The sequence below is a fragment of the Odocoileus virginianus genome, chromosome 16 (assembly GCF_023699985.2).
Source record: "Odocoileus virginianus isolate 20LAN1187 ecotype Illinois chromosome 16, Ovbor_1.2, whole genome shotgun sequence".
In the NCBI taxonomy this organism is placed as follows: Eukaryota; Metazoa; Chordata; class Mammalia; order Artiodactyla; family Cervidae; genus Odocoileus; species Odocoileus virginianus.
Window position 1 is genome coordinate 1,253,656 of NC_069689.1, and position 25,531 is coordinate 1,279,186.

Here is a 25,531-nt window from a genome sequence, read left to right on the forward strand (position 1 = left end):
GCGGGGGTCTTCAACTAGCCAGAGTTTCAGAGTTCTGGCCAGGACCATCCCCTACTTGCTCAGGAACGTGGGCTGACCCTCCCTCTGCTGACCTGGGGCTTTCTCTCAGGCAGACAGATGAGATCCACGCTTGCCTGCTTGCCTCCACCTCCTTATGAAGCCTTCTTCTCTCCACCTGTGGGGTGTGTGGGGCTGGGATGAGCAGGTGCTCACCTGTGGGCCTCTGACTCCACTGCCCCAGGCGGGTCTGGAGAGCCTGGTCTATACGCAATGTTCCAGCACCCTCCCCTAGCCACCTGGCTGTCTTGTCTTTGTTACTGGGGACTATCTCACGCCCTGCAGGCTGTTTAGCGGTGTTCCTGCCCTCTGTCCTCTGGATGCCAGCATTCTATAGTTATGACAACTAAAAATAGCTCCAGACATTATCAAATATCCCCTCGGAAGGCGAAATCATCCCCAGTTGAGAAGCCCAGGCCATAGCCCCTCTAGGATAATGTTGGGTCATAATGAGAGTGCATTACTGCTCCTGACTTTAAGGGGAATACATCTAGTATTAAAATATAGTATCTGTATACTCCTGTCCAGGGCTAGTATACTAGTATACTGTATCAAAGTTTAATTTGCAAAAAAGTGAAAAACAAGACTTTCATACAAGTGGAGGAAAGCATGTCAAATATTTAATTAATGAGGGAACAGTAAGATGGTAAAGCTAATTCAAAGAACTTTTAAAAAAATCTTTTGGCCATGCGGCATGTGGGACTTTAGTTCCCAACCGGGGATCCAATCCATGCCCCCTGCATTGGCAGCACAGAGTCTTAAACATTGGATCACTGGGAAAGTCCCCAAGGAACATTTTGAGAAGTTTTGTTTTTTTTTTAATTGAAGGATAATTACTTTACAGAATTTTGTTGGTTTCTGCCATACATCAACATGAATCAGCCAGAGGGATACATATTTCCCCTCCCTCTGAACCTCCTTCCCGTCTCTCTCCCCACCCTACCCCTCTTGGTTGATACAGAGTCCCTGTCTGAGTTTCCCGAGTCATACAGAAAATTCCCATTGGCTAATTTATTTTACATACGGTAATGTAAGTTTCCATGTTATTCTGTCCATACATCTCACCCTCTCCTTCCTCCCCCACCCTCGTGTCCTTAAGTCTGTTTTCTATGTCTGTGTTGAGAAATATTTCTAGTGCACAAGCAAAGGCATTTCAAAGTGTGTGCTGAGAGACAAAAACCTGATAATTACATATGGGGCAATGAAATTGTAATCTTTGGGGTTATATTTTCTAATAGACAGAAAATCATGAGTTAACATATAATTTCTCAGATACATTTTCCTACATTAGTGGCTTTCAAAGTATAGTCCCCAAACTGGATTTCTCAGCAGACCAGGGAACCTGTTGGAAATGCAAATTTTCAGGTCTCATTCCAGAGCTAATTAATTACAGAAATTCTGGGGGTGGAGCCTAGTACTGTTGTAACAAACCCAGCAGGTGATTCTTAAACACTCTAAAAGTATGATAACTACTGGTCTAAATAGTCAAATAATCTTTATTTGTGAAACAAATCTGTGAGACAATGCTCCAGTACGATATTAAAAGGACATGCCACCTGCCTTTTGCCTTATTTCCAAACTTAAATAGTCTGTTTGCTGTTTGCTGTTTTGTCTTTCAAATACCCTATCAAGTTAGGGCAGTTTTCACCTATTTATAATTTTTTTCTTTTTTTAAATAATGATTTCCTAAATGCATCAATTCATTTCTTCTTTTGGAACTATTCTTGTCCTCTTTAAAGAAAAAAAATTTGATATGGTATATTGCAACACTATTGATTTCATTGTACTGATATTGATGATTTTTTAAAAGATCTTTTTAAGTGTGATCAATTTTAGCAAAAATTAACTTTCTCTCTATTTATGGAGTGGTTTAATTGTCATGGGCTCTATCTGTCCTTTGAAAGCTTGAAAGTCTGCAACAATAAAACAATCAGGGTCTACTGTATAGGTGAGAGGCATGGAACTAAAGAGAGAAATCAAACTGTTCAATTTCTTTTTTGGTCATTAGTTTATACTCTAGTGTATTTTTGTTGTTGCTATCTTTTGTTTGTTTTTATCTATTTAAGCCAATACTGGAAACTTAGTTTTCCTGGCCTATTCATTACTTCAAGCTCACCAGTAAGCAGACTAATACAATTTAAAGCAACCTTTTTCTCTCCCACTAGATTGAGAAAAATTAAGATAAACAGCTGATGTTGGTGAAGCTGCAAAAGCATTCTGAGCATGTCAACTGTTACAGGCTTTTTGCTATGCAGTTAAAGGGATTCGTCAAAATGGAATAAAATACCCAGGCACTACCAGGCACCTGAAGGCGGTATCTGGGGTACTGGTAATGTTTCCCTATTTGGGTGTTGGTTACATGGGGCATACGGTTTATGAAAATTCATTAAGCTCTGTATTTGTACTATGTACAATTTCCTGTATGGGCATTCTATTTCAATAAGGTTTTAAAATTTTATCTGTTGCCACAACCCACACCTGCTAGAGCTTCCCTGGTGGCTCAGAGGTTAAAGCGTCTGCCTCCAATGCAGGAGACCCAGGTTCGATCCCTGGCTTGGGAAGGTCCCCTGGAGAAGAAAATGGTAACCCACTTCAGTCACTCCAGTATTCTTGCCTGGAGAATCCCATTGGCGGAGAAGCCTGGTAGGCTACAGTCCACGGGGTCGCAAAGAGTCAAACACGACTGAGCGACTTCACTTCACACCTGTATAGTAAGGGAGCTGTACTGATGCAAAACACGGAAACGACCTGAATACCACTGCAGAAAGGAAGGCCTCCCCTGCCTTAAAGAGAACAAATTAAACGGCTTCCACTCCCTCTTCCTGCTGCTTTGGTTCTGCTTTCAGTTAACCTGGGGGTTGGCGCTGGTCCTTTCCGGAGAAAGGTTCTGGGGACTGACAAAGGGACCCCGTATCTCGCTCCAGCAACTCGGGGTTGGGCGAGTCGTGATCCGAGGAAGCCCCGCCCAGCGTCACGTGACCGCTGCATCAGCTGACCCGGCGCGACAGGAAGGTGAAAGTCCTGGGCGCGGGCTTCCTGGAGCAATGGTGAGGGGTGAGGGTTGATATGAGGCTGTGGTTGCTGGGGGGCGGGCACGGTAGGAAACCCCAAATCCCCCTGCCGCTGCTGCGGGAAGGGTGGGGCGCTGGATGCGAGGAGATGGGGAATCTGCCTGGGCCGCGGAGCAGACACTTGGGTGCGGTCGTTAAAGCCGAGGGTCTGGTAAAGAAAAGCCTCCTTCCGTCCTCCTCCAGCAGGGCGGGGCGGCAGGCTTGGAGTGTCTTGACTGGAAGGAAGGGCCCAAACTCCCAGGGGCAGAAGCTGGGGCTTGTCTCTCCAGGCCTTTCTCTGCCCGAGTAAGACATCCCGAAGGCGCCCACCTCCCAGCCTTCCTGTGGAACTTGGAGAAACACTTCCTGACAATTTGGCTCAATCTTCTGCACTGTTAGGAAATCCCTTTGCTCTTCCCGGAGGCACAAAGGAGTATATACGGGCTGGAAACTTCTCAACTTATCCATTCATTGATTCCTTTAACAGATTGTGAGTGCCTGCTGTATATCAGGCACTGTGCCAGGCATTAGGACTTGGGCTGCAGGAGGGAAGGGCAGAGTTGGAGGCTTGAATGGGCAGTCATAATTAAGACCTGAGCCGGAAGGGACTAAACTCACCTTGTGCATAATGCCTGAAGGCTTCCCAAGGATGACATCACCTGAGGGCCTGGGAGCCGGGAAGAAAGCTTGCTGGGGCAGAAAGCAAGCAGCTAGTGTACCAGGAATTGAGGGGCATGGAAGAGGGCTGGTGGGAGGCTGTATCTTCAGATAAGGGACAGCATTCAAAGACTTAAGGTGAGTGAGAGCTCGGAACCCTAGGAATGAATACATCTCATCACCTGGAAGAGTAGAAACTAGAGGCTAGTGAACGACTGATAAGCAAAGACTACAGCTTGCTGGGTCTTCAGAGGAGTTTGGACTTTTAAGAAAGGCCGGCAGGGAAAGGAGGAAGAGCCTGGGGCAGCAGACACTCCCCCACCCAGGAGATGATAGTGACTTGAGAGAGCGTGGAGATAGAAGAGGAGATCATCGGGGCTCAGAGGCTAAATGCATGAGGGAGAAGGGGGAGGGAGGGAGCTGGGCTTGGTTCCCAGGTGCTGGTGCTCAGTGGTGGCGGGACAGGTGGGGGCAGGTTTCAGAGGGAAGAGAACCAGTCACTGTGATACATGCTGAGTGAGGCCTCTAAGCCGCCAAGTGCACCTGCGTAGGAGACAGACTGGATTTAAGGGTATGGAGCTCAGAAGAGAATCTACAATACGATGGTGGTTATAAATTTGGGAGTCATCTGCAGAAAGATGATCTGTCTCAGCCACAGTGTGAGTTCAGAAGAGAGAGCCTAGGACAGAACGTAGAGAAATGCCGGTATTTTAAGAAGTTACACAAGGCGTCTACGGCCATACCACCCTGAACGCGCCTGATCTCCTCTGATCTTGGAAGCTAAGCAGGGTTGGACCTGGTTGGTACTTGGATGGGAGAAGTTACACAAAGAACACATTTTTATGGTATAAATGTAAATAATACAGAGATGGTAGAAATCAGAGAAAGTCCAGAGATGATAAAATAGTCCAATGGGTAGAAGTCAGGGGCCCATGAACTTAGGAAAAATACTATATCTCAACTTTCACTAACTTCAAACTGAAATTTAATATTTCCTCCAGTTAGGATTGTTGGCAACAGACCTCAGTATTATTAGCAGCACCTCTGACTTTGTCACTAATGGAGATCAGATATTTTCATGTCACAGCTGTTGGGATTATTTACATATTTATGTTCATTTCCAAATTACTGTCATCACTTGAAACATATGTCACATCACCAATTGGTTTTGAATATTTTGATAACTTTTTTTTCCCTGCCACACCATGTGGCTTGAGGGATCTCTGTTGCCCGATCAGGGACTGAACCGAGGGCCACAGCAGTGAAAGCCCAGGATCCTAACCACTAGGCCACCAGGGAACTACCTATTTTGATAACCTTTAATTAGTGTCTTTTACTATGTAGTTTTTCCTGTGTACTTTATTCATTTGAAAACATTGTTTTGAGAGAGGCTTGTAGACTTCACCAGATGCCTGATGAGTCCTTGCCACAAAACAATTAAAAATCCCTGAAGTAGGGAAAGAAGCCCCAGACTTTGCTTAACACCCCACCACCTCACCAGCGGTCCCAGTGCCTTGCCTCAGAGTAATGACAGCAGGCAGTCTGCAGAGATCACCATTTGGGGGCTGCGGTTCAGGAGGGGTGGGCCAGCAAATGAGACAGAGGCCAGGCCAGAGGGAGAAATCCAGAAGAGTGTGTGGCTTCAGGAAGAAGGATGGGTTTGTGTCTCCTGTTGTGGATTAACTAAGGAAGAGGAAGACTAGGTTTAGTGACAAAAGTCATTTGTGACCATGGCTAGAGGACTTCACTGGGGTCACATGTGATCAAGGGGGTGGCAGGCCAGAAAGGTTTGGAGTGGAAGGGTCATGGAGCAGGTCTGAAGTGACTGATAAGGTGAACAGTGGGGCAAAGTAGAAGACATGCAGTTAATGGGGCTGCCTTGAGGGCCCGGCAGAATCAGGAGAACGTGGATTCACGGTGTCTCCAGTTGGCGGGTTTTGTTCCCAATATCTGAAAGCAATGCAGGTGGAGGTGTGGAGAGATGAACATGTACATTGCGTGCATTAGAGCTTTGCTGCAGAAACAGGACAAAGGACAGTGGATCAGGTGGGTGGAGGATATTATCAATATGTGGTTGACTGGGTGGGTTTGCATTCTAACAGAAGACATCTTGAATATATTGTGATATGTGGTATGATAAATGCTGTGGAGATCAAAAAGGAAGAGAAGGAGCTAGAACATGATGGTGAAGAACTGTTTAAACGGCTTCTTTGAGATAAAATTAACATAAATCATACATGTGTAAATGTATGGTTCAATAAGTTTTGATGTGTATGCTCATGAAAACATTATCACAATCAAGATAATGAATACATTTGCTGACCTTCCCAAATTACCTTGTGTGAAGGGCTATTTAAGAAAGCAAATAGTCAGAGAAAGCCCATCAGAAGAGGTGTCATTTGGGCAGAGACCTGAGTGAAATGAGAGAGCAAGCCACGTTTAATTTGCAGCAGAAGCAACAGGGAGGCCAGTGAGCTGGAGCTGGAGAGGGAAAGAAGAGGAGGTGAGAGGGTCATGCGTTCCGTGTGGCACCTCCAGCGCTTACAGTGGGTTCTCCCACAGAGCAGGCACCCAGGCTTATCCGCAGAGCAGGTGAATGCCTGGGACACGCATCAGAACAAGGTTTGGTGGCAGGAAGAATCAGGGAGAGTGTTCTCTAAACAGCCTGGTAGTAGGGGAGAACAAGTGGCCAGAGCTCGTCCATCTTGGACAGGGAGCAGGAAGCCGGAGGAGCAGTAGCTCAGGAGACACCTGGGCATGTGTCGCCCTGCCCTCCAGCCTGACCACCTACCTCACTCTCTTGCAGAGGTTCCGATTCTGTGGTGACCTGGACTGTCCTGACTGGGTCCTGGCAGAGATCAGCACGCTGGCCAAGATTGTTGAGTGCAGGGGATCTTGGGGGTGGGGGCAGGGAGGGATTGCAGCTGGGGGCTTTTGCGGGGGGGGGGCGTGGAGGGTGGTGAGGTCACTCTTGAGTTGGGACCTCAGCCCTCTTGGGCCATTCTCCCATGCTGTGTGACTGATCCTGCGGCCAGCCCCTTCTGAGCCAGGCCGTCAGCATGCCTGTGTAAGGTGGGTCAGTCTGGCTGATACAAGGCTTCCCCCTCCAGTCCTCTGTGAAGCTGAGGCTGCTGTGTGGCCAGGTGCTGAAGGACCTTCTGGGAGACGGGCTTGACGTGAGTACAGGCCCCTGCCCCCGCCCCCCGTGGTCCCATGACCCGGGGACCCCACTGCCCTGAAAGTGCACCAGACCGAGGGGGGTGGGTGATCAGCTCCCACCCTCCCTGAATACCTCGTGTCCTTACCACCGGGTCCAGGCCAGGGGGCTGGTGAGCAGGGAACCAGCCCCGCCCTGAGGGCCTCCTTTCTTCACAGTACGAGAAGATCCTGAAGCTCACTGCGGACGCCAGGTTTGGTGAGCACCCCACTGGCTCCACAGACCTTTGGGTGACCCTGGGTACTTGGCCTGGGGCCTGGCACAGAGGCCCCTCCTCCCAGCCCACTCTGACCCGCTGGCCTCGGCGGAGGAGATAAAGGAAGGAAAGCCGCTGCCACCCCAGGGCCTCCACCAGCTCCCAGTGGCGCAATGGCAGTGCTCGTGGCTTTAGGAGGCCTGGGGACTCTGAGCTGAAGATAGTGGGGCCACAAGGAGGTATTTGGGACAGCAGTGACACCCCCACTCCACCCACGGCTCCCTCCAGAGTCAGGCGATGTGAAGGCCACAGTGGCGGTGCTGAGTTTCATCCTCTCCAGTGCGGCCAAGCACAGCGTGGATGGCGAGTCCTTGTCCAGCGAACTGCAGCAGCTGGGGCTGCCCAAAGGTATGGGGACGACCTACAGGTGGGTGACCTCTGGGCCGAGGGGTGCTGGGCAGAGGTCAGGCTATGTGACCCTGGGACGCACCTTGCCTTCTCTGGGCCAGGAGCCTGAGACCTGCGCTCTGAGCCACCTAAGCCCGAGCCCCCACCTGCTAGCTCAGGGGACGTCCTTTCGTCCCCAGAGCACGCGGCCAGCCTCTGTCGCTGCTACGAGGAGAAGCAGAGCCCCCTGCAGGAGCGCCTGCGGGTCTGCAGCTTGCGGGGTGAGTGCAGGGTGGGCCCGGGTTGGGGCTGGGCTCCATTCTGGAAGGTGCCTGTGGCTTGGGAGGTGTTTGTCCTCAGAAAGGATACTTAACTGCATCACATCAAGTAGTCACAGGGCTGGGATTCCTGGCTCCAGCCAGGTTTCTCTCCTCTGAGACCTGCTCTGGGTAATCTCTGAGTTCCTGGGTCAGAGGGATGAGAGCCTCTCAAAGGCCACAGAGCCCTGGAGGGTTCAGGGCTGAGCCAGGGTGAGGGCTTGGGTCGCCTGGCTCCCTGGCCTGTGACCTCAAGCCCCTCTTGGTCTCACAGTGAACAGGCTGGTCAGCGTGGGCTGGCGGGTGGACTACACCCTGAGCTCTAGCCTGCTGCGTGCTGTGGAGGAGCCTTTGGTACACCTGCGGCTGGAGGTTGCAGCTGCCCCAGGTGCCCCGACCCAGCCTGTCACCATGTCCCTCTCAGCAGACAAGTTCCAGGTCCTCCTGGCAGGTGAGGCTCAGCTGTATCAGGAGGGTAAGGGGCGCCCTGAGATCCCGCCTAACTGCCGCCTGCCTGCCTGCCTCTCCCCACTGCAGAGTTGAAGCAGGCCCAGGCCCTGATGAACAACCTGGGCTGAGAAGAAAAGCACAGGGCCCCATGTGGAGCTGCCCTTGAACTTCTCATTAGGGGGCGGCCCCAGCTCCAGGACCCTGAGGGCCTGGTCTCCTGGATCTCTGGCTTCCTAGGTTACTGCCTGGGATCCTGAGAACACTTCCAGCATTGCCTTCCCTCCCCCGTGAAAGGCACTTATCAATGGTTTTCCTGAGAAGGAACAATAAACAGAAATGTGGAAAGTGTAAAGCAGTGTGTGCATGATTTCTTTAGGGTTCAGATCAGAGGTTTTCGTGACAGAGACAGTGGTACACTGACCTATGGTACATTTTCTTTTCTCAGCTGCTGACTGAGGCAGGTCAGGGGTGAGGCAGAATGAGAACCAAAATGGGACAGCTTGTCTGTAGACAGGAGAAGCAGGGCTCCAGCTCTCAGTCCTGGGATGCTCTTGGCCTTGCCTTGTCTGTGCTGGCCTTGTCTTGAAGCTGGCAGCAAGTAGGTGGCCCCAACACCTGATGCCCCAAGTAGAGAAAGGAGGGAGCCTGTGACTCCCTGTCATTTTCTCTAGGAAGAGAGAAGGCCTGTGCCCGAACCACTCATTGGCAAGGGGAATGGGATATGGGCTGCATGATTGTGAGCCCACCCCTAAATTCCTATGTCCAAGCCCCAACCCCAGTGAGATGGTTTAGGAGGTGGGGCCTTTGGGAAGTAATCAGTTTCAGATGAAGTCATGAGGCCTGCATGATGGGATTAGTGTTCTTATAAAAGAAGACACTCTTTTCCTACAAACATGTACTGAGGAAAGGCCGTATAAGAACATAGCAAGAAGACAGCTGTCCAACAAAGCAGGAAAGAGCCCTTACCAAGAACTGACTCTGACTTGAATGTGGACTTCCCAGTCTCTGGAACTGTGAGAAATATATGTCTGTTGTTTAAGCCACCTAGTCCATGGTATTTTGTTATAGCAGCCTGAACAGACTGAGACAAAGGGCTTCCCAGGACTGTCTTAGGCCATCCAGGGCCACTTGTAGAAAAGACTGATCCTGGGTCTGGGGCAGGGAGAGGACAGGGGGAGCCTAGAACATCTCAGGGTCCAAAAGTGAAAGTGAAGTCACTCAGTCGTGTCCGACTCTTTGCGACCCCATGGACTGTAGCCCACCAGGCTCCTCCATCCATGGGATTCTCCAGGCAAGAGTACTGGAGTGGGGTGCCATTGCCTTCTCCAGGGGATCTTCCTGTTCCAGGGATCAAACCTGGTTTCTCCCACACTGTAGGCAGACGCTTTTATGATCTGAGCCATCAGGGAAGTCTCAGGGTCCAAGGAAACTGTCAAAAATGAGTCATGTCAACAGGCGCAAGCTTGACCCACTGGCTAAAGATGGGACAATTTAAAGAGACAAGGCCTGACTCCCCTCCTGGCTTCTGGAGAAATGGAACAGATGGGCTTTTCTCTGTTCCTCCTCCTAAGTGCAGCTAGAAACCTTGGACATTTTTTATAAAACAAGCATGAGACTACAAAAGGTGATGAGATGGCAGACTGGCTAGGATCCTCAAGACCTGAAGAACAATACAGCAAAAAATTCCTTAGATTTTGTTTCATGTATCCCAAGCTGAGTGATGGAGAAGCTTACCACCTAGAAACACCAACACACAAAGGAAGCCCCGGCAAAAGCCTGCTTTCTCTAAGCAGTAGACGAGGAAAAGGACAGTCCAGCAGCACAGAAAAGTTAGAGACAGTAAGGGCTGTCCTCCAGCCACACCCTGCAGAACCGCAGTTCCCCTTCCATCCCTGCCTACAAAGGCTGAGTGGGAGCTTAGACCCTACCCCAGCTCACAGGAGGTGGCATAGCCCTTCTCCAACTAGCCCCATGTCAGAGAAGGCCTGCTAAAAGAGAAGATTTAAATACAATCCAGTCTCATAATACCCAAAATATTTAGAATTCAATTTTTAAAAGTCATTGTACCAAGAACCGACAAAATTTCAACTCAAATGAAAAAAGACAAATGCCAACACTAGAATGTCTCAGATGTTACAAGTCTATGTTACGGATTTTAAAGCAGCCATCCTAGAAATGCCTCAAGTCTCAGCAGAGAAATAGAAGATATAAAGAACAAGATAAACATTTTAGAACCGAAAACCACAATAGCCCAAGTAAAAATCTCAATGGGTGAACTTAACTACAGAAGAAAGAATCAGTGGATTTGAAGATAAACCAATAGAAATTACCCAGTCTAAACAACAGAGGGAAGATAACTTGTACAACAACAAGAACAAAAAAGTAAATAAAATAGAGCCTCGAGGACCTGTAGGACTGTTAACAAAAGATCTAGTACGTGTGGTGTCAGAGTCCCAGAAGGTACAAAGAAGGAGGGTAGAACAGAGAAATACTCAAAGAAATAATGACCAAAACTTTTCCAGAATATGGCAAAGGACACAAATGTAGAGAGTCAAGAAGCTGAATGAACTTCACACAGGTTGAATCTAAAGAAATTTATGTCAAGACACATCATAATCAAACTTCTGAGAACTAAAGAAAAGAAAAAAATCCTGAAAGCAGCAAGACAGAGATGACACCTTACATATAGGTGGAAAACAATTCGAATGACTGAATATCTCATCAGAAACCACAAGAGGCCAAAGACAACAAACACAACACGTTTCAGGCCCTGAAAGAAGTGTCAACCCAGAATTCTATATTCAGAGAAAGTCACCTCGAGTAAAGGACAAGGGACTTCCCTGGGGGTCCAGTGGCTAAGACTCCACACTCCCAAAGCAGGGGGCCCGAGTTCCATCCCTGGTCAGGAAACTAGACCCCACGTGCTGCAACTAAGAGTTCACATGATACAACTAAAGATCCCACATGGGGACTTCCCTGGTGGTCCAGCAGTTGAGAGTCCACCTGCCAATGCAGGGGACATGGGTTCGATTCCAGGTCCAGGAAGTTCCCACATGTTGCGGGAAAATTGGGCCTGTGTGTCACAATTACTGTGTCCGCAAGTTGCAACTACTGAAGACCACCATCTAGATCCCGTGCTCCACAACAAGAGAAGCCATTGCAATGAGAAGCCTTCACACTGTAAAAAGAAAGCCCATGCAGCAATAAAGACCCAGGGCAGCCAAAAAGAAATAATTAAAATTAAAGATCCTACATGCCACAGCTAAAGATCCCACATGGGACAACTAAAGATCCTCCGTGCTGCAAGTAAGACCTAGCACAGCCAAAAAAAAAAATACATATTTTTTTTTAAGAGTAAAGGGCGAGTAAAAGAATGAAATTAGAACATTTCTCATACCATAAAAAAAAATAAAAACGGATTAAAGACCTAAATGTAAGACCAGATATGATAAAACTTGAAGAAAACATAGGCAGAATACTCTTGACATAAATTGTAGCAATTTTGGGGGAGGGATTTTTTTCTTCCTAAGGCAAAGGAAACAAAAGCAAAAATAAACAAATGGCATGTAATTAAACTTAAGAGTTTTGGCACAGCAAAGGAAACTATTGACAAAAAAGTGTACAGAATGGGAGAAAATAATTGTAAATGATATGACTGGTAAGGGATTAATATCCAAAATATATAAATAGCCCACAGAACTCAATATCAAAAAAGGAAACAACCTGATTGAAAAATGGGCAGAAAACTTGAATAATCATTTTTCCAAAGAAGACATGGGAATGGCCAACTGGCAATGAAAAGATGCTCAGCATTGCTAATTATTAAAGAAATGCAAATCACAACCGCAATGAGATATCACCTCCCACCTATCGGAATGGCTATCACCAAAAAGACTACAAATAACAAATGTTGGCAAGGATGTGGAGAAAAGGGAACCCTTGTTCATTGTTGGTGGGAATATAAATTGGTACAGCCACTGTGGAAGCTATATTGAGTTTCTGCAAAAAAAAAAAAAAAAGCAATAAAACTATCATATAATCCAGCAATCCGACTTCTGTGTATTTATCTGTAGGAAATAAAGACACTAATTCAAAGAGATACACGCACTCCAATGTTCATAATATATTATACATATCACTCATCCATAAAAAATAATGAAATTTTGCTTTTTACAAAAATATAGATGGACCTAGGAGAGTATTATGCTTAGTAAAATAAATCAGAGAAAGACAAAATCGTGTATGATATCATTTACATGTAGAATCCAAGAAATAAATGAATAGAAGTAAACAAACAAATCCATAGATATAGAGAATAAACTAATAGTTACCAGTGGGAAGACAGAAGAGGGGAGGAATAAGACAGGAGTAGGGGATTAAGAGGTACAAACCTCTTTATTTTATGTGTAAAATAAATAAGCTTCAGGGACACATGTACAGCACAGAGTATATAGTCAATATCTTATAATAACTTTAAGTGGAATATAACTATAAAAATATTGAATCACTATGTTGCACACCTGAAACTAATATAATATAAATTAACTATATTTCAATTTTTAAAAATGACAAAATTGTAAGACATTTTAAAGAGTAAAGGGGGACATCAAGACATTTGCAGATGAGGAATACCTAATAAAATTGTCACTAGCAATTCTAATATAAAAATAAAAAGGCTAAAAGGAAACCATAAATAAAAAGACAAGAGAAAATATTTGCAAATGATGTGACCAACAGGGATGAATATCCAACATACATAAACAACTCATGCAGCTCAATAGCAAATAAATCAAAAAATGGGCAAAAGATCTAAACAGACATTTTCCTAAAGACATACAGATGGCCAAAAACCACATGGAAAGCTATGCTCAACATTGCTAATTATTAGAGAAATGCAAATCAAAACTACAATGAGGTAGTCAGAATGGCCACCATCAAAAAGTCTACAAACAATAAATGCTGGAGAGGGTGTGGAGAAAAAGGAACCCTCATGTACTGCTGGCGGGAAAGTAAATTCGTACAAACACTATGGAGAACAGCATGGAATTTCTTTTTAAAATTAAAAACAGAGCTACAATATGATCCAGTAATCCCATTCCTGGGTATATATCTGGAAGGAAGCGTGATTTGAAAACATACATGCACTCCAGTGTACATGGCAGCACTATTTACAATAGCCAAAATAGTAAGCAACCTAAATGTCCATAGACAGATGAGTGGATAAAGAAGATGTGGTATATATACACAGTGGAATATTACTCAGCCATAAAAAATGAAATAACGCCATTTGCAGCAACATGGATGGACCTAGATATTATACTAAATGAAGTAAGTTAGACAAAGAAAGACAAGTGTCATATGATATTACTTATATGTGGAATCTAAAAATAGTGATACAAATGAACTTATTTACAAAAGAGAAACAGATTCACAAACATAGAAAATACACTTTCGGTTACCAAAGGGGAAAGGCTAGGAGGCAGGGATAGATTAAGAGGTTGGGATTACCATATAAACACTATTATATAAAATAGTCAACAAGGACCCACTGTATAGCATAGGGAACTCCATTCAATACTCTGTAATAACCTATATTGGAAAAGAATCTGAAAAAGAATGGAGAGATATATATACACACACATATGTATATGTGTATATGTATATGTGTGTATATGTATATGTGTATGTGTGTATAGGTGTATATATGTGTATATGTGTATATATATAAAACTGAATCACTTTGCTATATACCTGAAACTAACACAACATTGTAAATCAACTATATTCCAGTATAAAATTAAAAAAAATTTTAAGTCTAAAGGAGGACCTCTAAACAGAAAGAACGTGATAGAAGAAATCTTGAAACATTAGGAATGAAGAATAATGGAAAGAATAAAAACATGGATGCAGTAGACTTTCCTTCTCTTGAGTATTCTGAAATATGTTCAACATATTTGAAGCAAAATATAATACTGTTAGATGTGGTTCTCAATGTATGTAAAGGAGATATTGAAGGTTGTTATAAACTAGTGAGGGAAAAAGGATATAAGGTTTCTACACTTTACTCAAATTGATAAAATGTCAATATCAATGAACTGTGACAAGTATATACACACATATAATATATGTAGAGTAATACCTACAGCAACTGCTTCAAAGGCTATATACAATGTAATGCACTCAGTATAGTTAAGTCAAACTGGAATTCTAAAAGATGTTCAAGTAGCCCATATAAGGGCAAGAAAAAGAAGACAAAAGCAAAAAAACAGGGAATAAAGTGCAAATTAAATGGCAGTCACAAAAAGAATTCCAAGTCTCATCAAATTCGTAATAGAAGCTTGGTTACCCAGGTAGCATTCCCTCTTCTGTGTCATCACAGAATCTCCTCTCATTGCTATTGTAGCACAGCATTGCAATTTTGTATTTATTCACTTGCCTTTTACCAGTCTTTCTTAAGGACAGGAACTGTATTTACCTGTTTGTATAGCCCTAAAGACTAAAACAGTACTCCTTCAATAAGTGGGGGAAAAGATAAAGATTTGGCAGGGAACAGATCTAGCTATTGAAAATAAAAAAAATCCATGAGTCCATAAAAGATAAACCCCCTCTCCGTAAAAAATCAACCCTAATTTGTCACCCTTGGACTTTATTGCACCAAATTCTTAGTCTAAAAATTTATAATTGAAGAGAAGTGTTTCAGAATTTATCCTGTCTTTTTAGTATTTCAGAATAACCCTAATCAATGAAATAAAGCTCTTCTTTACAGAAGAATTCAAGTTAATGTAGAGGGAATGACAGCATTAGAAAATCACCATTTTGTAACTCCCAATTAAGTACTTGATTGAGACAAGAATCATCAGTGGTAAGAAAGCCATTAGGTGAAAGGCTGATGTGATGTGAAACTGGGTATTTGCATGGTGCTAAAGAATAACCTCATGTAAACAACTCAGTGTCCCTCAGCTGGTAAGTGGATTAACATGCTGGTATGTCTACACAGTGGAACACTACTCAGCAATAAGAAGGATTGATAAGCATCACAACATAGATGGATCTCAAATGCATTATGCTATGAGGACAAAAGCAAACAGAAAGGCTACATACTAGAGATTCTGTGTACAGGCACACCTTGGAGATACTGCAGATTCAGTTCCAGAACACTGCAGCACAGCGAGTATGACCATAAAGCAAGTCACATGAACTTTTTGGTTTCCCAGTGCATAGAAGAGCTTGTTTACACCTTACTGTAGTTTATTAAGTGTGCAATACATTGTGTTTAAGGGCTTCTCTGGTGGCTCAGATGGTGAAGAATATGCCTGCAATGCAGGAGACCTGGGTTCAATCCCTGGGTCCGGAAGATCCCCTGGAGAAACTCCAGTATTCTTGCCTGGAGGATCCCAAAGAATTCCATGGACAGAGGAGCCTGATGGGCTATAGTCCCTGGGGTCGCAAAGAATTGGACATGACAAGCAACTACACTACTACTACATTGTGTTTCAAAGCAATGTACAAGTTTTTTGTACATTGTGAAAACTCTTTTGTAATTAAAAAATACTTTATTGATGGGGGTGGTGGGGAGGATAGATTGGGAGTTTGGGATTGGCAGGTGCAAACCATCATATACAGAATGAATAAACAAGGGCCTACTGTATGGCACAGGAAAATATTCAATATCCTGTAATAAACCACAACAGAAAAGAATATGAAAAATAATATATGTAAATATATAACTGAATCATTTAACTATGCAGCAGAAACTAATACAACTTTGTAAACCAATTACACTTTTATAAAATAAAATTTAAAAATTCTTTATTGTCAATAAATGCTAACCATCATCTTGACAAAGCAGGATTGCCACAGACTTCAATTTGTTTAGAAAAAATGCAATTATCTGTGATGTGCAATAAAGTGGAGTGCAGTAAAACAAGATATGCCTGTGTATGACATTGGCAAAAACTATATGGGCAGAAAACAGATCAGTGGTTGTCAACAGGTACAGTGTAAATATTGACTAAAAAGTGCATGGGCAAATTTTGGGGTGGGGGTGATAGAAATGTATTATCTCTTGATGGTGGTGATGATTAAGTGTATGAATTTGTCAAAAGTCACACTCTAGGGACTTCCCTGGTGGTCCAGTGGTTATCTATACTTCCAATGCAGGGGGCACAGGTTTGATCCCTGGTTGGGGAACTAAGATCCAGTATGCCTTGTCACGGCAAAAAAAAAGACAACAACAACAAAAAAGCCCTCACACTCTAAAATGGATTAATTTTACTGTATAACTTCATTAAACAAACAGAACTAAGGAAACAGAAACCGCCCCATAGATTACTCAGTGGTCCCAGGGTATGAAACATACCTTTACAACACGGAAGTCTGGCTGTCACAGCCTCACCGGTGATCAATTTCATCCCCACTAAAGTGAGACAACCAGAGGCTGGGTGTCTCCTGGTGTCATGCAATTTGGAGTACAGAACAGCATCTAGGAGATACTGGGGCTTCCCTGATAGCTCAGTTGGTAAAGAATCCACCTGCAATGCAGGAGACCCCGGTTCGACTCCTGGGTTGGGAAGATCCCCTGGATGGGGATAGGCTACCTACTCCAGTATTCTTGGGTTTTCCTTGTGGCTTAGCTGGTAAAGAATCTGCCTGCAATGCGGGAGACCTGGGTTCGATCCCTGGGTTGAGAAGATCCCCTGGAGAAGGAAAAGGCTACCTACTCCAGTATTCTGGCCTGGAGAATTTCATGGACAGTCCATGGGATCCCAAAGATTTGGACACGACTGAGTGACTTTCACTTCCACTTCCAAGCCTTTAGATCTAATTTCTGGGGTGCAGGGAGAACTAGAGACAGAGGAAAAAGTTAACAACACCCAAGGAAACAGCAAACAAATCCAGAATATTGATGGGGCATCTCAAAGAACTCTTCAGAAAGGTAAGTATCATGACCAAAAAAAAGGCAAGTGAGGTGGGTAGGAGGTGGGAAGGGTGGTTCCATCTAGATTGGAAGTGATTGAACAGACATATAATCCTCGTTTGGTCCCTGCTTTGAACAAACTAGCTATAAAAGACATTTTGGGGGCAACTAGGGAAATTTGAATATGGGATGTATTAGATAATATTAAGACATTATGTTGGGGACTTTTCTGCTGGTCCAGAGGCTAAGACTCTGTGCTCCCAAATGCAGCGGGGGCCTGGGTTCCATACCTGATGAGGGAACTAGATCAGGGAATTAGATCCCGCATGCTGCAACTAAAGAGTCACATGCCACAACTAAGACTCCCTGCAGCCAAATAAATAAATACATATTTTTTAAAAGTTATTGTTAACTTTACTAGGTTTGGTAAAAAGTATTATCTAATGAGGGCTCCCTGGTGGCTCAGAGGTTAAAGCGGCTGCCTGCAATGTGGGAGACCTGGGTTCCATCCCTGGGTCGGGAAGATCCCCTGGAGAAGGAAATGGCACTCCACTCCAGTATTCTTGCTTGGAGAATTCCATGGACGGAGGAGCCTGGTGGGCTACAGTCCATGGGGTCGCAAAGGGTCGGATACGACTGAGCGACTTCACTCACTCACTCACTCACTATTGAGTTTCCCAGGTGGCGCTAGTAGTAAAGAACCCGCCTGCCAATGCAGGAGATATAAGAGAGGCAGGTTCTATCCCTGGGTTGGGAATCCCTGAAGAAGGGTACGGCAACCCACTCCAATATTCTTGTCTGGAGAATCCCATGGACAGAGGAGCCTGGAAGGCTACAGTCCATAGTGTCACACAGAGTCGGACACAACTTAAGTGACTTAGCATTCCTGCGTGCATTGTTTAGTTTACTTTAAAGTACTTTTGGCAAGATAGACGAATAAATAGATGAAGGGAGAGGAAGAAGTAGTATGAAGGGGGAGAATCGGCTGTGGGTCAGGCACCGAGCCTGCTGCACTTAGAATGAAATGCCAGCTCCTTATGGAGGCCTCCAGAGGTTGGAGGGGACGGGCCCTTGCTCGTGTATCGGTCCTCCCCTCTCAGCACTCCTCCTAACCACCTCCCTAGCAGTTCCTTCCACCTGCCCTATAGACTGGTCCCCTCTCTTCTCCGGATGACTCCTTCTGAGGTTTCAGCCTAAATGTCACCGCAGAGAGACCTTTCCCCACATCGGACGTAGGTTCCACTTCTCCGCCCCTGCTTTTGGTTGCCGGGCTGCACTCTACCACCCGCGGTGACGGTGTTTATGTGTTCTGTCTGACTAGCGCTGAAACGTAAGGCCACCACCGGGTCCCCAGAGCCTACACTGATCGCGCACCTGTTCGCGCCCTGCGCCCAGCTGCAAGGGTCTCTGTTTCGGGAAGTTGCTGCTGTTTACCGCTGGGATTGCCCACCAGGTCCTGGACTTAGCCGCGTGGCTTCTCACAGCCAGAGTCAGCTGCAACCCAGGACCTCACACCTGACCCCGGAACCCGCCGGCGCCAGGCAGCGGGAACCAGGTTCTTCCGCCACCTCCCAGCCAGGTGACTGACCGAAGCCTTCCCCACACCCCAGGGCCCTCTACTCTGGAACTCCACCCCTTACAGGCTTTACCACCTACAAGAGGAACTACATTTCCCAGCAGCGTCCGCAGCTCCCAGCATACTCTTGGGCGCCGCTCCGCCTCCGGCATTAACCCCTTGGTGGCTGCAGGCTTGCGGGAGCGGCGCTGGGCGAGGTAGCCTGAGGCGGGACGGGGGACGGGGTTTGTGTGTGTGTGTGTGCAGCAGAACTGAGAAGAGGGCTGGAATGGGGGCCTTGGGGAGGAAGGGAGCCAGGGTTAACCGAGGGCAGGCAGCGGGAGCTGGAGGAGGGGGATGGGTAGGAGGCGAGACATTGAGCGTCCGCCCCTCGCGAAATTAGGAACCTGGAAGTTCACCTTTTCCCGCAAAACGAACCCTTTCGGGTGCCAGGCCCAGAGCGGCGCCGAGGTTGCGGGTGGGGAGGGCAAAGGAGTCCGCCTGGCCAAATGCTTCCCCCTGCCCAACACCTACCTTGGCCTCGGATCTTCCGACACTGGCTTGAGGAAATTGGCAAACTCCCTGCCTTAGCCAGATGGGAACCTATGAGGGTGAGGAAGGGGGACACACCTCTTGGCCCGAGACGCTGACCCGGGAGTTTCCTATGTCCCCCTGGACCATGGCCTGGAGCTTCGGGAGCCCTTCCTGGCGCCCCATCCTCCTCCCTCAAAGTCGGGTGTCCCTGACTCTAGCTCTAATGTACCTGAAGACAACTACATTCCCTCTTATTGGCCTCGGCCTCGGTCCTGACCAGTGGGTGATGGGCAGGCTCCTCCACCTTGTCTGCCGGCAGAGCCTGTGAACCACCGTTATTCCAGCTCTTATCCTCCAGGCTCATTCCCTCAATCATTGTGGCAACGGAGGTGGGCCTGATTCCTGGGGAGATGAGCGTGCACAGTTCCCATTCTGGGGTGGGAGTGGAGCCAGAGGCAGACAGGAGCTAATAATTTCAGGTTCTGGGAGTGCCATGAAGGGGGTCAGGGAACGGAGGATGCTGCCTCCAATACAGCGGTCAGGAGGGGGCCTCTCTTAAGTTTCTAGACCGAGGGGGACGGCAAGGGCCGGGGATGGGGGTGGGGGGCAGGGAGAGCTGTGTGCTTGGAGCAAGAGGGTTGGCACACAAGGGAGGAAATGAGATGATAGCCTGGGCCCGGGAAGGATATGGTCTTTGTTCTAAAATCAGAAAGTGTTCCTGGAAACCCATGGAAGGTGTTAATGAACAAGGCAGTCATATTTCCCAAGTTAGAGCTCTCGAGTGTCCTGGGCTTTCTCAGCATTTTCAGGGATGGGGGAGGGGGTGGGGCGGGGGAGGGACAGCAGGGGCTGTGGCCAAGCCAGCTGATTTCCTGCCAATTCCCATTGACCATGCCCTCCTCTGACCCTCTGGCTTCTCCTTTGAAAATTGGGAGTGATATTGCCACCTCACTGAATGCACACCTGGCCCAACCTGCTGTCATCCTCCCCACAGGGCCTGGCTGCCCCTCCCACAGAATGCCTGAGGGCCCTGAGCTGCATCTGGCCAGCCACTTTGTGAACGAGGCTTGCAGGGAGCTGGTGTTTGGTGGGTGTGTGGAGAAGTCACCCGTCAGCCGCAACCCTGAGGTGCCCTTTGAGAGCAGTGCCTACAGCATCTCGGCGTTGGCCCGCGGCAAGGAGCTGCGCCTGACCCTGAGCCCTCTGCCTGGGGCCCAGCCCCCACGGGAGCCACTGGCCCTTGTCTTCCGCTTTGGCATGACTGGCTCCTTCCAGCTGGTGCCCAGCGATGCGCTGCCACCCCACGCCCACCTGCGCTTTTACACAGCTCCACCTGGCCCCCGACTTGCCCTCTGCTTTGTGGACATTCGCCGATTCGGCCGCTGGGACCTCGGGGGCGAGTGGCAGACAGGCCGCGGGCCGTGTGTCTTGCTGGAGTACGAGCAGTTCAGGTAGGGCCAGCACCAGGGGTGAGAAATACAGTCCGGGGCTCCAGACGTGGCTCGTTAGTCCTTGTTGGCCAATGAGAAGCGAGTTCCAGCCCCTCTGGGCTTCAGTCCTTTCATCTGTAGACCAAGACAGTGTCCTTTTCTGGGGACAACTCCCTGAGCTAATGGATGTGGAAACCCAAAACCTGTAAGAGGAGGTGGGGGCAAGAGGTGGAGGACGTGGCCGATTGTGTCAGAGCTGGGGCTCTCATCAGCATCCCACACTGCTTGGTGCCTGCACAAGGCTAAGAAAAGTAGAGAGGCTTTAACAACCCAAGAAGGGAGGCTGAACAGGAAGGAACTGCTTCAAGGGGGTGGGGAGAGGACCACTGATGACATGGCTTCTGAATCAGGTTGTGGTCTCCCACATCGTGCCAGCCCATGGTCTGTGTTCCCTGGTCTCTCTGTCTTCTGCCTGAGGCGGGGTAAGAGCCCCACCTGGGGTGGGATGCAGGTCACATAAGATGGCCCAGTGTCAGCCACTTCCTTTCCTCTAAAGATAAAACATGCATGTGTCTCCGCTTGGTGCCAGGCCAGTTCTAAGTGTTGAGGGTTCAGCTGTGATCAAGAGGGATGTGGTCCCTGCTCCCACAGAGCTATTTCAGGTAGGGCAGGGGGAAGGGAAAGTGAAAGTGAAGTGAAAGTCACTCAGTCATGTCTGACTCTGTGACCCCATGGACTGGGGCCCGCCATGCTCCTCTGTCCATGGAATTCTCCAAGCAAGAATACTGGAGTGGGTAGCTGTTCCCTTCTCCAGGGGATCTTCCCAACCCAGGAATCAAACTGAGGTCTCCTCCATTGCAGGCGAATTCTTTACCAGCTGAGCTACCAGGGAAGTGCAAAGCTCTAAAGTACAAACATTCTGACAAGACTCACAAACAGGAAGGCATGGAGTGGGACTTGACAAATCCTTTCTTGGGGAAGGCATGCCTTCGGCTGCCCATTGGGGTGGGTCAGGGCATCTCTGGCCCACAGAAGGCAGCAGACTCCCGGCCTTCCCAGGCATGACCCCAAGTGCACCCCCAGGGAACTATCTGTGTTGTCTTAGATTTCTCCCACTTCACCTTTCCTGGGGGGTCAGGCCACAAGTTAACTCTTTGCCAGCTGGTTCTGAAGTTTCTCTCTTGTGATGAGCATTTTGGCTTGTTTGGTCCTCCAGCTGCAAAGCCTGTGGGGATATGCCTCCCTCTGGGAGCTGACCACCCAGGCTGACCTTCCACTTTACCTTTACCCCCCAAACTGTCTTCTGGCCCCTATATCATTTGCTTCTCATGCCCATCACTGAGTCAGTCTCGTCATGACCCTTTTCTCAAAGAAGCAAGATTCATTTCCTCTTCATGGTGGCAAGGAGAGACCCATGGGGGTGCTGGGGCACTCATCAGCCAGGACTTGCCCCCTTCACTCCTGCTAAACAGCCAGTGCCAGCTTCCTGGAAGATCTTCAGCATCTTGAAAACAGCTGACCCCACCAATGTCAAATCTTCATGTCTAAGCAACTGGAAGTCCTGGACAGGGAGTTCCAGACTGCAGGCACACCTGAGGTCCTGTGATCACCTTGTTCCCCAAAGTATCTTGAATCTGAGCCACTATGGTGACATGCAAACCACATACCTAGATTCAAGTGTTTTCTTGAGCATGTTCCTTTAGATTGGCATTTTTAACCTTTTATAATGAATTGAAATCCCACATTGTTGTTCCTATTTAACAGAAAATGGAGGTTCCTGCTGCCAAATACCACGGAGGCTGGGATAATGGGAACTTGGGACTTCTTGTTTCCTTCCCTTGCACCCAGAAATTTCTTCCCCCAGCTCCTCTCCCCTACCCCATTGGGAGGCAGGGAGGGGGAGGGGGGGTGCGGGCAGGCAGAATGGGTCTCATGTGCCCAGGCTGTGTCCCTCCAGGGAGAATGTGTTACGAAACCTAGCAGACAAGGCCTTTGACCGGCCCATCTGTGAGGCCCTGCTGGACCAGAGGTTCTTTAACGGCATTGGCAACTATCTGCGGGCGGAGATCCTGTACCGGTCAGCAGGCAGGCCTTGGGCATGAGGCGGGGGTGGCTGGGTATGCTCACATTCCCCTCTGCTTAGCACCCCTCTCCACCTCCCTGCAGGCTGAGGATCCCCCCCTTCGAGAAGGCCCGCACAGTTCTGGAGGCCCTGCAGCAGCGCAGGCCGGTGAGGGTGCCAGGAGGGATGCACCTGCACCTCTCAGGCAGGCGGACAAGGGTTGGGGCTGGGTCAGGTGTCTGTGGCTCAGCTCGAGCAGGTCCCTTCTCATTCCAGCCTGTGTCTACAATGTGTGTGTGTGTGTGTGTGTGTGTGCGCGCGCGCGCGCGCGCACGTGAGTGTGGGAGGTGATGGGGGCTGCTGATGAACTGTCCGTGTCTGCCAAGCTCAGAAGGGGCCTGTTCTGTGAGGGATCAACTGCCTTCTGAGCAGCCTTGCTTCATGCTGACATCCAGGTCCTACCCCTGCCCCTTCTCCAGAGCCCGGAGCTGACCCTGAGCCAGAAGATCAGGGCCAAGCTGCAGAACCCCGACCTGCTGGAGCTGTGCCATTCAGTGCCCAAGGAAGTGGTCCAGCTGGGTGAGGCCTGGGAGGCAAAGATGGCTGGCTAGCTCTGCTTTGGCATATCATGTAACCCAGGACAGTTCCTGCCCCTCTCTGGGTCTGGTTCCCTCCCCGGAGAACGGAAGTTTGTTGACCTAGTCGTTTCTAAATGGACTACACCTCCTTCACAGATCTTCACTTGGTGGGTGTCTGTGTCTCCTGAGCTGCCCATGAGGCAGGCAGGGCAAGGATTCTTAATCCGACTTCAGGATGGGAAAGCCATGGCCCAGAGTGGGGAAGACACCAGCTTGAGGTCACACAGCTGGAGGAGGGAGAGCCTTGGCCCCCTGACTCGGTCCATCAGCTTTGAAGCTGATGTCTGAGCCAGGTCTAACTGGGCTCCCCCTCCTCTCAGCCTAAGTCAGCCCTCTGATCTCCGCCTGGTTCCTCTGTCCCACAGGGGGCAAAGGCTACGGGCCGGAGAGTGGGGAGGAGGACTTTGCTGCCTTCCGAGCCTGGCTGCGGTGTTACAGCGCACCAGGCATGAGCTCCCTGCGGGACCGGCATGGCCGCACCATCTGGTTCCAGGTTTGGGCTCTAATGGTTGTACAGGCAGAGACCTAAGGAAGCTGGTGAGATGGAAAGACCTGGGGTCACACTGGTCCTGAGGGTCTAAGCCTTCCCTGTGCTATGCTCCGCCCCTCCTCTGAGTCCTAGGGTCCCCGCTAGTGGCGCAGCCCCAGAGCAGGGGGACCTTGCTGCTGGTGCTGACCTGGGGGGTGGGGAGGGGACAGTCAGGCTTCCTTGGGGAACGGCTTCACTGATCTGGAAGGACAGGTATGATTCTGCCTCTCCAAGGAAACTACCCCTGCCAGGCTGACTCCTGAATTCTCCTGATTCCATTTTAGGGGGATCCTGGACCCCTGGCACCCAAAGGTAAACTCCTAATGTAACGAGAGCAGAGAGAACTAGTTGTGCAAGGGCCAGAGCACCCTTCTCCATCCCAGTCCCCTGTTCCGACGCTGGCAGTCACTCCAGAGTGGGAGCGTGGGAGTCTAGACAAAGGGGGCCGAGGCCACAGGACCCTCCAAGCCCATCAGCATCAATGTCCTGCAGGGGGAAAGTCCCGCAAGAAGAAGTCATCCCAGGGAGCACAGCAGGGTCCTGAGGACGGAGCGGAGGTATGGCTCCCTGCTCCTCCCTGTCCCTGCGCTCTCTCCTAGTCCAGCCACACCTCCCAGGCCAGGCTCTAAGGCAGCTCCTTTCCTTGACAATGGAGGGCAAAGGTGGGTCCTCACCCACCTGACCTGCTGGGCTCCTCGGGGACCTTTGTCTTCTCCACCCAGGACCCTCCATCTCCAAACAAGGCCCCTTCAAAGACACGAAGGGCACAGAGAGGCCTTCCTAAACAGACTACAGCCCAGCTGCCCGAGGGGACCAGCCTCCACCAGGACCCAGAAGCGCCCCCAGTCCCTGACACAGGGAAGAGGCGGCGGCGACCGGCACCCTCAGGTGGGCTCTCCTCAGCAACTTCCTCTGGGGAGGGACGGACCACCACAGTGAGCGCCCCAGAAGGGATGGCAGTGTGGGTGGGAGGAATACGTGCACAAAGGCGGGAGGGGCGCTCTTGGAGAGTCCTCGGCCAGGGACTGCCATCTCACCTGTCCTTCCCCAGGCCGCCGCAGAACCCGAAAGACCAAGGCTGACACCCCATCCCTGGAGCCTGAGGGGACCTCAGCCTCCTAGCAAGAGGCTCTTCTTGCTTGTGTCCACCCCTCCTCCTGGCACCCTTGGTCTGGGCCTGTGTGGCTTCCTAGAAGTTGCAGGGAACTGGATGCTCCAACCCTATGGCCATTCCCTACACAATTACGTTTTTAATTGTACCCCACTATCCTCATTTTTTAAGCCCATGTGAAAAATGCTAATTTTTAGTAAACGCATAAACTTGAACTTCTTGGCACTTCTTGGGCTGACTGCAGAAGGTCTGGGAAGGCTGAATGTGAAGGGCCTGCTGCTCAGTCCTGAGGACAGGAGGTCACGGCTTCTGCAGGGACGGCCCCTCATGGGTGGGGCAGAGGACCCCTGCCCAGCTAGCCCAGACTCTACAGCTCCTCCAGTCCAGGACTCCTCAGGGCCTGTGGCTGCTCCCCTAGCCTAGT

The 25,531-nt window shown here is 48.7% G+C and overlaps 2 protein-coding genes and 1 non-coding gene across 12 annotated transcripts; all 3 read left to right on the plus strand.

The window, feature by feature from the left end:
• The first annotated feature begins 2,546 nt into the window (after nucleotides 1-2,546).
• On the plus strand, nucleotides 2,547-2,618 carry TRNAW-CCA (transfer RNA tryptophan (anticodon CCA)). Its single transcript has one exon. It is a non-coding gene; the product is annotated as a tRNA-Trp (tRNA).
• Nucleotides 2,619-2,996: 378 nt separating this feature from the next.
• Nucleotides 2,997-8,683, plus strand: COMMD4 (COMM domain containing 4). Its single transcript, XM_020873613.2, has 8 exons — nucleotides 2,997-3,104; nucleotides 6,571-6,642; nucleotides 6,875-6,940; nucleotides 7,140-7,179; nucleotides 7,466-7,585; nucleotides 7,765-7,845; nucleotides 8,156-8,332; nucleotides 8,419-8,683. Exons 1-8 carry the CDS (start codon nucleotides 3,102-3,104, stop codon nucleotides 8,457-8,459), a joined length of 600 nt encoding a protein of 199 aa, XP_020729272.1. The 5' UTR covers nucleotides 2,997-3,101; the 3' UTR covers nucleotides 8,460-8,683.
• Nucleotides 8,684-18,569: 9,886 nt separating this feature from the next.
• NEIL1 (nei like DNA glycosylase 1) lies at nucleotides 18,570-25,322 on the plus strand. 10 transcript variants are annotated; one of them, XM_070477589.1, is made up of 10 exons: nucleotides 19,162-19,414; nucleotides 20,332-20,788; nucleotides 22,710-22,844; nucleotides 22,934-22,997; nucleotides 23,309-23,408; nucleotides 23,833-23,960; nucleotides 24,281-24,308; nucleotides 24,489-24,553; nucleotides 24,719-24,884; nucleotides 25,048-25,322. In XM_070477589.1, the coding sequence occupies exons 1-10, from the start codon at nucleotides 19,399-19,401 to the stop codon at nucleotides 25,116-25,118; spliced, it is 1,230 nt and encodes a 409-aa protein (XP_070333690.1). In that variant the 5' UTR covers nucleotides 19,162-19,398; the 3' UTR covers nucleotides 25,119-25,322. The 10 variants fall into 10 exon arrangements, with proteins under 10 accessions (XP_070333686.1, XP_070333685.1, XP_070333691.1 ...); XM_020873601.2 differs by having other exon boundaries at nucleotides 19,167-19,414; nucleotides 22,725-22,844; XM_070477585.1 differs by lacking the exons at nucleotides 19,162-19,414; nucleotides 24,281-24,308 and adding an exon at nucleotides 18,570-18,827.
• The last annotated feature ends 209 nt before the right edge of the window (nucleotides 25,323-25,531 follow it).